Consider the following 11,046-nt stretch of genomic DNA (forward strand, 5'->3'; position numbering starts at 1 on the left):
TCTTCCTGTGCCGTCATGTTGGTTTGTGATGTCTCACAGGGTCTGGCTGCATTGAAGGATTCCATGATCGTGTTTCTTTTCTTCCCTTTGGTAGGGGACATGTCCTTGTTTGTTTATGGCTAGGCGGGTCCTGGGGTGTGGCCTGACGCTCCCTCCTTCCGATGTTACTCAGTTGTTGGACTGCGCTGCAGCGTGGTGCCTGTGGGCCCTGCTGGATCCTTGCTACGATTATTATGGCCGCCTGAGTAGTAGCCCTTGCAGTGATTGTAGAGCTATATTCGCTCAGTAACCCCATCGCTACACCACTAGGTAGCGCGTGGCCACTAGCATCGTGCACCACCTCATTAGTGTCATAGGTATGGTTGATTCCAAGCCCCAGACTGTTCGCACCACCAGAGTTCATTGCCTGGCAGGGCTGCCTGCCCTCAGCGGTGTCTGGCTTTCCGCTACTCTGTGGAGACCACTTGAGTCTATGTATCCACTTCTACTCAGTGCATTATCAGTTACTCACCGGCAAGTCTGTTTTGCAGTGGCATGATGTTGTAGGGGCAGATAGGTTCAAACTGTAACTGTTGTGATGGTCTTACTGCCGACCACTGCCCTCCTCGAGGCGCACATGTCTATTATGCGCAGCCCAGTTTTGCTGCTCCTATGGGTTTATTGCTATGCAGTTGATCCATAGGGGGGGAAGTTCCCTGTCCATGGAGAATGCTTCTCGCTACAGTGCCTCAACCCCCAGCACGCGGCACCTACCTTCGTTCTCCGCTGTAGGAGGCCCAATTGTCTGCCCTCCGGCACTGTTCATTTCAGGCTGACCACAGTTAAGTTAGCTTCCCCAGCTGTGTCAGCAGGAGGAGCACTGCGTTCCACCCTGGTGCATGCATCGTTGACTCAAGCCGTATGTCCAGGGCTATGCATTCCTCTTGTGTCCGTGAATTGCTAGGGCCAGCTCCGTTCGGGTTCACAATTGTGGTAGTTGCGCATTTGGGTTTCGCGCCTCCAACACATGGTCGCCTGTGGGGGCCTCCAGTGCGCTCACCCAGCCGGCGACCGCACCCGCACCTCCCAACGACCTGATTCTCACCCAGACGGTATGCTGCCCTTCCGCTCAGGGCCAGGCAATGGTGCCCAGTCCTGCATTGCCAAGCGCATTCCAGACCTCAATCCAGCCAAGCTAGGTCCATTGGTGGGTCCGCCGTGCCTCCGGTTACCTCTCTAGTGTCGCAGGTTGCAGAGCCACATCGTCTGCCCCGAGGGGCTGCGCGTCAGTGACCAGCACTTCACACACCCAGCCGCGTTGCTTGGGTTCCCCGCACCTGCTCGGGGACAGTCTTCTCCACCTTCAGAGTTGCCAGCCTGATTTGCTTTCATGTTGGCCGTGGTTCCTCCTCCTCCTCAGCCGAGGCCGTGGCTGCGACCGCCATCTAGCCCGTCCCTGGCCTTCAGTTGACGGGCAGTTTACTCGGCGTAGACGGCTCCGTTTTGCACCGGCTTCGCTCGTCGGTGCAGGGGAAATGCCTCCTTAATATGTCGGCATGCTCAATGTCTCTGGATTCACTGTATACCACCTGGTAATAGGATCCTGGGAAGGATCCTGACGGGAGCTTCAGTAAGGCCCGACTCTACTCCATGGGCTCGAGCTACGCCCCCCACTACCTTTGTTCTATAATGTTACTTATGGCTGGTCTTGCTGGTCCTCAGTGTTTTCATACTGCTCGGTAAGTATTTGGTTAAGCATCTGATTTGGTTATGTGCTGCTCTTGGTACTATTTTAATATTGCTCTGCTGTAGATCTATGTGGTATCTCCATTTCCTTAATGGAAATCAGATTATTTTTTTACTGCCAACACCTTTACTGACCATCCGTGGACATTCTTTTTTTCAAAATAGTTTTTATTAGGATTTTTACAACATTTGCACTCAAAACCTCCCCTCTTTCCTCTCCCTTTTTTACTCTCCCGCACCCTCCATTTTAATGAGTCTGTTTTTATGGAAGCAGCCAGTGTTTATGGAATTTGACGGTCCTCTGATTCAGTTTTAGAGCCTTACAGGTCTGCATGCTGGCAATAGAATGCCAGTGACAAACATGCTGGCAGCAGCATTACCCCGTTTCTCCCTTTTTTGTGGGTGAAGGCGAAGGGTAGTATGGTCCAGGAGGGAGGGGTAGAGAGTACACAGAAGGGTGACCCTTGTAAAATAAAAATACAAAACGGAAATGCCACTACTGCAGGTGTATTCACAGCTGATATTAATTATCCGGCATGATCACACAGATTCTGTTTAGACAATTCTACTTTTTTGCTGATGGTACTGATCAGATCTGAGTTGGCAGATTTTGACCGAGAGATTATTAGTCCCTCCTACACGTTTGTAGGTTGGCTGTCCTACGGAGATATTACAGGTTGAATATCAAAGATCACCTTAGTGCAAATTGTTTGAAGTCTGACAGTTTCTTATTTGCCCTTATATTTATGTGTCACTGTATCTGCATTTCAGGGCAAAGGAACCAAAGACAAGATCTTGATCCGGATCATGGTGGCTCGCAGTGAAATTGATATGCTGAAAATTAGGAAGGAATTCAAAAAGAAGTATGGCAAATCACTGCATTACTTCATCAGCGTAAGTACCACTGTTTCCTAACCATAACTATGGGTCTTTTAATTACTATTTCCAAGCAGCTGTATTGTACTATTTGTAAGGGAGTTGTACTAAAGTCCACCTGTGGTAGGACTGTAGAAAACTCACTCTTTGATGTACAGGGCTCCAACTCTTAGGTTTGGCTTGAACTACCCAAAAGGTTTGGTAGCCATGGCCGAGCAGCCAGGCTTAGTCTAGGAGGGAAAAGGGCTGTAGATAAAAACAAAGTACAGGATGTCTCAAAATCAAGTACTCGAGAATGGCTAGGCCCACCAATCCAAGGGAGGAAGTCAAACGGTCTGGTCTTCCATGTCTAGCAGAAGAGGAGTTAGGAGCAGCAGCAGTTACTTAGCAGTCACTGGTCGTTGCTGCAGACGTTGTTCTGCTTCTTATTCTCCAGATTCTTCTTTCCGTTGGTAGACTCTGCCTTTCTGCTCCAGGACCCTCGCTTTTTATGCAGGAAAACCGGTGGGATTCACCAATCAACGTTCAAGCCTTCATGGAAATCTGGGGGCTGACTTGTCCAAAGGTACAGCCAGCCTCCCAGTGTGAACTGGGTCCAAGCAGACACATGCAGGACAAAGATCAGAGGAGTTTTGGTCACCTCCCCCACTTCCTGTCCTTTCAAGCATGCAGAGCAGGCAAAGAAGCCCGCCAAAGACAAAAGACCTAGCAGGACCTCTCCCACCCAAGTAGGTAGGAGGACACTCAGGAAAGGACAAGCAATCAAGAGTTGGAGAAAAAAAAATACAGCCACAATTTTAGGTTTTATGTCTCGGGAATTACTTGAATTCCCCGATTTGTTTGTTTTCCTCATGAAAGGTCTTTGCTATTGCTTTCCGTGTGGGATGCAATTCCTTGATTCATCTCATTCCCTGGGATGCCCCGATTCATCTGTTTGTCTTGATTGCCCTTTGTGGTCACTCCATCCGAGATACGCTTGTCTCTTTCCCTCAGGGATGGAAGGAATCAAATGTGCCTGGTGCAGCATTCCCCTGATTCTTGACCCTGACCCTAAGAGTCTAAAGAAGAGATCGGAGCTTGTCACCTTACTCCCTGATATCTCAGTGGGTGTGATTAAATGTGGGCCACCTTCCTATATGGCTTTCTAGAGAATTAATTGGCCCTTTGTGTTGTACTGCAGTTGCGTTTCTCTAAACCTCTTAGTGAGGGCCAGTGGATGTCCAAGCCCAGTGTACCCTTGGTTTGCATCTATAACAGAACTTTTCACTGTTTTCAAATGGCCTGGTTGCCTAGAATGAAACAATGATCACAGGACTGAATAAAATAGAAAATACATTAGTGCCTTGGGAGTGGGGTGTAGCGGCCTCCCAGCCAATGATGAGGCTTAGAACAAGGTCCTTACCACACAGGTAAAGAACCCGCACCGAGCCTCCTCAGAGAGGGAGGCTGCCACCTTTCTTTGCCATGGAATGAAGGTATGTACGCTCCCCATGTCCCCTGCTCCTCCCCCGCACCCCCCTTACCCAAATATCTATTCCCCTTCCTACACCAACCCCACTTACCTGCACTGCTCTCTCCCTCGTTGGTGCTGAGAACAGTACTGGTCCCGGCACTTCTCCACCACGTGATTAGCCACCATGGAAAGGGAGACGGGACTATGTGTAGTCCCTTCTCCCCGATCCATGGGAGACATTTATTTTTGCTTTTTTTTTCTTGAGTTGAGAAACCGTTTACACACGGTTTCTCAACTCGAGAGAAAATACTATTAGTACCCCGGTACAACGTTCCGGGGTACCAATAGCACTAGCATCCTTGGTTTGCTTGGGCTTGTAACACCCCGGGGGCATTCTCTGACCAGTGATGCCCCCCTCCTATTGTGCTTGGGGCATTACCCAACCGGTAATACCCCATCCTCGGGTTCTATTGCTTCAATAGTGTCTCCAACGTACAACACACATTTTTGTTTCACACTTTGGAGACAGAAAGTGAAAGCAACTATATCCGGCGGAAGTATGAGGAGAAAATTACAAAATCTGTGGAGGGAAAGACCAGTCAAAAAGTGGGCAGACTAAGCCCAGTTATTTTTGTATCCAACAGTACTGTACCAAGAATGGTACAGCTGTGCATCACTGGAAAGCTCTGCACAGGGGCTGTACAGACGTTTGTCTCCTTAAAGGTGTTTGTTTGAAGTTCAGCTGAAAGTTATACATTTGTATTTAAATGAATACTTTTCTGATTACGAATCTGAAGCCCATTGCTTACTTTTAGAATTTTTTAAATGCTAATCCAGGTAAAATAATGGCTTTATTTAAAAAATAGGTAGTTTACTAAGTGAATTATATATATGTCCAATTAAAGTGTGATTATGTTGCCCTTATGATATGTATATATGTCGAAATTGGAGGTGGTTGGAGGGTGAGATCTGTACACTCCCCCAAAGTCTTGGTAATGCCAGGTGTTAGGTTTTATTTTACCTTTGGCATGAGGGTGGTAGGTAATGGGTCAAGCAAATGCCATATTTTGGTTTGGTGCTTTAATTGGATGTTTATTTTTTAAAAAGTCGTCTAAATAAATATGAACAGAAATGTTCACAAATGCTTTTTATTTTTTATTTTGAAGCATGTTTTTTAAGTTTGGAAGTTTATTAATGAAAAACATTGCAGATGGTGGATTCATCAGAAAACATTTCCAACTACCCAATCGACTTCAGAATGTGCTATTTGGTACACCCTTACTTTGATCACAGAGCAGCGTGGTTGCCGTAAAACTAATATACACACTATTTGCAGGCATGTGGGATTGTAGTGTCTGCTAATCCAATGCAAGCTATTAGAATGTTGGTGTGGTGGAGCACTGTGCCTCTGCAGTGTTCCACATAGGTCAGTTGGGAACTTCAGGATGGGAGGTGATAGTCTAAGGATGTATCCACCTTACCTCCCTCCCTATTTCCTATTTATTACCCCACAGCAATAACGCTTATTCCAATTTTGTACCTGATGGCTCCAGTGTGGTTCCTCCCACTTACCAGTGTCCTGTGTTGATGGACACTAGAGAAATGTACAACTATTTGAAAATCTTAACATACAACCAATCATTGTCTAGGATGATGGCTGGCAGGCATGACTCTGCGAGGCATTCACAGTTTCTCATTCTCCTCTTTTGCAGCAAGACACAAAGGGTGACTACCAGAAGGCGTTGCTGAACTTGTGCGCAGGAGATGACTGAGACTAATCCCCTGATCCCACCTTCCGCTTCTCAAACTTTTGTAATCCAAGCTGACCCGTCTGCCTCGCTAGCAGTACTTTGCATCAGTATTCAGCAGACTAATGTTAGTTTTTGCTCTCCTGACCTTGCCTTCTGCCCAAAGGATTCCAAGACGAAATCCATTGTTCTAACATTCCAGAATTTAAATGAAGCTATCATTGTGACAGATGACATCTCTTGTGTATGGTTTACTGTAAAAGATGAATAAAATTACTTTTTATTTTATTTCCTCTTCAAATTGCTTTATTTCTACCTAATGCGGTGGTAGTTCTGGAATAAGTGAGAGTTAAAGCTACATTTAGGAGCATGAAAGCATGATCTCTGATTTTCTTTTTTTACATTAGACCTGTGTAAATGTGTGCAGTCCCTGCTTGTGCTATGATATGATATGGCATTTATAACGCACCTATAAATAAGTGTTTCAAGGCGCGACACGGCAAAGAAGGGGGAACAGAGGGAAGACAGAGACAGCGATCCTACTAGGGCAAGTGTCATTCAGAATGCGCAAGTGCAGGGGAAGATTGTAAGGTTTTGGTTGAACAGCCAGGGAGAGAGGTTAAACCCCTCGGGTACACCACAGGTAGAGATAGAGGAGAGGAAAGACCCAAGTTGCACCTGGGAGGATCGATCAGAGTCGAAAGAAGTCAGCCACACCAGGGCCTTACCGGTGATACCCAGGTTATCACGGAGACGGTTGAGCCGGATGGCATGGTTGACTGTGTCAAAGGCAGAAGAGAGGTCAAGTAAGATCAGGATACTGGGGGTGATGGAATCAAGGTTTGAAAGCAGGTCTTCACGAATGTTCAGGAGAACAGTTTCCGTACTTCTGGCAGCTCTGAACCCAGACTGATGGTCATGAAGACAATCAACAGATTCAGTGTGAAGATTAAGTTGGGAGATGGCCAGCTTTTCCAGGAGTTTGCCCAGGAAGGGAGTGATGGAGATTGGGTGATAGTTAGCCGGGCAGGACGGGTCAGCAGAGGGTTTCTTAAGAAGCGGGTGCACAAGGGAGTGTTTCAGGGGGGATGGGAAGACTCCAGTGGCGAAGGAGTGGTTGCAGAAGTCAGCCAGAGCAGGAGCCAGGGAGTCAATGTCGTCCTTGGTGGTTTTGGAGGAATAGGGATGAACCTGTTTTGATGAGACTTTCATAGATCGAACTTGTCTGGAAACCTTGGCTGGGGAGAACAGGGGAAAGGCAGAGAAGGAGGGAGGAGAGGTGGCCGAAGAAGGGCCAGACAAAGAACAGGGAGTCGAGGGGGAGGGGGAGAGGAAGAGAGAGAGGACAGGATGTCCTGAGTTTTAGAGATAAAATGAGAAGCCAGAGTCGTGCAGAAGGCCTGGGAAGGGACAGGAGAGGTAGAGACTGCAGCAGGATTGGCCAGTTCCTTTCATATTTGTAAGAGTTTGGCCGAGTTGTTAGATGCCGCAGAGATGCAGGCTTGGATGTGAGCTCTCTTCTTCATGCGGACAGAGAGCCGGTATTGCCTTTAGAGCAGGCAGCAGGCCAGTTTGTCAGAGAATGTACCAGAAGCATGCCATTTCCACTCAGCCACCCTGCACTTACGTTTGAGGGTGACGAGGTCTGAGTCGTACCAGAAATTGCACTTGGCTTTGGGCTTCAAGCGGATCCTCATGACAGGGGCAAGAACATCGAGAGTATCAGATATAGAAGAGTGGAGCATGGAAAGGGCTGTGTCAGGGTGTGAGTCAGCCAATGGGGTTCGGGGGTTCAAAAATGGTGGCTAAAGCCTCAACTGACACACGCTTCCAGGGTCGGATAACCGAGAAGGTGGGTGGAAGTGCTGGAAGTGGCTTAGCCTGGGGGGAAGAGAGGGTGAGCTGGGAGGAAAGGAGAAAATGATCCCTTACCAGAGAAACTAGGATCACCCATCAAATTAGGGTAGTGATAAAGTCAGAGACAACTTTATTTTTCTTGCAAGACAACACCAGAAACATCCTATTATAACAGAAACTAATCGTAAAAGCCCTGAGTCGCACTCCATGCCTCCCACTTTCATATGTCACTAATCAGGTGACTAAATAAAAACGAAACATTTAGAACATTTGAGAATCACTCTCCAGGCTTTCCAATGAAGAGGAAACCCCTACCCTGTACAACCACATTATCACCTTTGTAGACTTAAGTCCCCCCTTGATGGAAACATATGGAAGACGTATCGCTTGACTAGTTCCTTCATGTGCTTCATGCCGAGGAACTATTCCACCCCTTCTTTTTTTGACAGCTCCCCTTGTTCATTCAACAGTTTATTTTATCTGGTATATTAAGTTGATTTATTTTGTGCATCGCTGCCATTTTGATTGTCTCCAGGTGCACACGTGGTTCTGCAAAGAAAAGTGGGTAGGGTTGGTGAGTGAAGGAGAGAGGGATAGGCTAGATGCTGTGCTTGTCTGTTCATGCATGCATAATCAGGAGCAACTCGTATATGTGCATGTGAGCTTTATGAATGTGCTTTGTTTTGTGCACTGGGCATGTTGTGTCCGGAAGGGCGGCATCCACTGTTTAACCTTTTGGTTGTCTGAGGTGGATGGGTTTGTAGCTTGGTTTGTAGGGATAATGAGTACACACATTTCAACCGTGCACTAATGCTAGCGGCACCCCTGTGTGCCACTTAAGAAATTATGTTGCTGCAGGTGTTAGGTGGGTGATAGTAATGATGTGAAGCATTGAGGGCAAACTAAAGAGGGGGTTTAGCACAGCATAGTGTAATGTATGGTGCTAACAATGTTAGCATGACTAAACACTAACACTACTAATGACTAATCTTAACAAGACTAATATTAGTATTTATTGAAATGAGAGTTGGTCTGCTTAGACCATAGATCAGCTGCAGGATGGGGGTGCATAAAGTCACACCGTAATGTTGTCCTAAAAAATAAATATGAGCATTGAAAGCTGAACTGCAGTGCGCTTTGTGGATTTGAGGTACAGAGCACAATGAGACAGCAGAATGTGCTTTGTAAAAACAGCTCTTTTGTTTAAACAGGAATGTAGAGAGGATGGTAGGATGATAAGTAGCATATTCCTTCTGTGCTGGAGAAGAGTGCTGTGTAAAGTTCAATGTGGAGAAACAGAAAGGGTTTAGAAATTTACTGTGGCGTTGGCTAAAAGGGCAGGTGATGATTCACTGATGACCTCACGACAGAATGCATGAAAATGGGTGGTAAACAATATGGATCTTTATGAAAATATATGCAGATGGTAGCAAGCAAAGCAAGCTTAGAATCTAGAGGAATAGGTAATCGGGGGTTGGCCCAGTAAAATGATGGAATAATGCAGATGGGGAGAGAGGAGCAAAAGAAAAACCAAGGAGTTTGAATCGGGGCTGCACTGTGCTGTGAGACAACAAATTATGCAGAGTGTTAGGTAAGAATTGATATATTCTCACTGTGTGAGACGACAAAACACGTATCTGCTTGGTATTAGGTAACCCTCCTTTTGGTATAGGTCTGTACTACACATGTTGGTAGTGTGCCAGTATGCCTGAGCAGCCATACCTATCTCAAGAGGGGTGAATGTGAGCTGTAGAGCTGTACAAATGAAATCCACAAATACAAGTACCCAAGTAACACTTACACTCAAGCTTTCAGTTATACTTATTTATTTAATTAACATCAATTTTTAAATAAGCGTTCTTTAAAAAGGCAATTCATATAACAATGTAAATATACTTTAAGATTTCTTTTCAGAATTAGAACAAGCTAGTGGATAATCTTTGGATATGCTTATTACACAATTCCTACACCCTGAGGTGACTTCAGGACAGTAATGGCAATCATATATTGCACTAGTTATACTTAGCAGATTCTGAGGTTTAAAAAATGAAAGGATTATGGCAGGAAAAGCTTAAACAGGTTCTCAGTAATTGTGAGGACAACTAAATTTTCCAACGAAATCTAGACAAGCCTTTCCCAGCAGTAACAGTCTAAAACAAGTTACCACCTATGAGGGACACACAATATCAAAGTCAGTGGGATAGAAGAGTCTTCATGGAGCCAGGACAGCCAAAGTCAATTGGATACAGTCTATGGAGCTGAGGCACTTCTTAGAATCAAAGTCTGGCACAAAGTTAGAGAGTTTGTTAGAAAAACACTTGTAGGGTCACACGCTGTTAAGCCTGTGAGAAAAAGAGTTGGACTAAACTCTAAAAATAAGCTAATGCAATTCCCAACTGAGAAAAGCACAGCTAACATGGCAATGAGGTAAGTACCGCAAACCTAAACAGTACCTCTGGTTTGAAGAAGGGTAGTCCAGCTAGATTCTGTCTTGCTACAGTGGTGCAGACCCTTGTTCTTGAGCCTCAGTCGTGGGGACAAGAGGGAGGACGTCTGGAGGGCTCCTGTGGCAGTACTTGGGAGGTCGTCGGCAACTACTGGCTCTTTTCAGTTCAGCGGCACTTCAGAGTTTCAGCGCTTAGCAAACAGCACCATTGCAGATCTCAGATACCGGTTGGGCTTCTTTCACTCCTTGGGTCCTGCACTCTGGTGAGGGGCCTCGAGCTCTGGTCGTCCTGCTTCTGGAGGGTCCTTATGAGAATCCTTGAGCTTCTAGCCGGATTTGTTACTGCATCGGACATTTCACTCGACTACGGATTATTCGACCCCTGACATTTGGTTCTTCCAGCAACCAAGAAGTATAGCCAGTCAGGGAAGATGGTCCCGTTGAGTTTGGCTCAGGGTTAGTTGGTCCCACCAACCCAAGGGAAAAAGTCATCCCTTCGAGAGCTTCTATGTCGAATTGAAAAAGGAGTTTCAGCACAGCACCAGGGCTTCACTGGGCAATTCAAAGGTCCAGGAGGATGCAGCAAGCTTTGTTCATGGTTTCTCCGTCAGTGTTTCTGCCAGTGGTCGACTCTGCCTCTAGTCATGAAACCCTTGCCTTTTAAGTAGGTTAAGCAAGTTTCTCCCATTCATGCACAGCCTAGGCTGCTGATCAGGACTGGTTGCATTCAGGCATTCCTAGAGAAAAAGGACAGTTTCGGAACCCTCCCTCACATCATGTCCTTCCAGACACACGGCAAGCCAAACAAAGTGCTTGAATCTGTTTCGATGCACAGAGTAAAACCCATGAAAGACCTCACAAACAGAAAATAAGTCAGGGTCCATTTTGACAAAATGGTCACCCATGGGTGCTGTGCAACAGCTGAGGGTTCAGCCTGCGGT

The 11,046-nt window shown here is 46.3% G+C and overlaps 1 protein-coding gene across 1 annotated transcript in view; it reads left to right on the forward strand.

Annotated features, from left to right (window-relative positions):
* The window catches only part of ANXA2 (annexin A2), a 135,591-nt gene extending 129,501 nt beyond the window's left edge, over positions 1-6,090 (forward strand). The window contains exons 12-13 of the mRNA XM_069623083.1: positions 2,497-2,619; positions 5,767-6,090. Coding sequence (XP_069479184.1) covers positions 2,497-2,619; positions 5,767-5,826 — 183 coding nt within the window. The 3' untranslated portion in view covers positions 5,827-6,090. The remainder of the gene's footprint in view (positions 1-2,496; positions 2,620-5,766) is intronic.
* The last annotated feature ends 4,956 nt before the right edge of the window (positions 6,091-11,046 follow it).

Source organism: Ambystoma mexicanum, chromosome 11 (genome assembly GCF_040938575.1).
Source record: "Ambystoma mexicanum isolate Mex_15411 chromosome 11, UKY_AmexF1_1, whole genome shotgun sequence".
Taxonomy (NCBI): Eukaryota; Metazoa; Chordata; class Amphibia; order Caudata; family Ambystomatidae; genus Ambystoma; species Ambystoma mexicanum.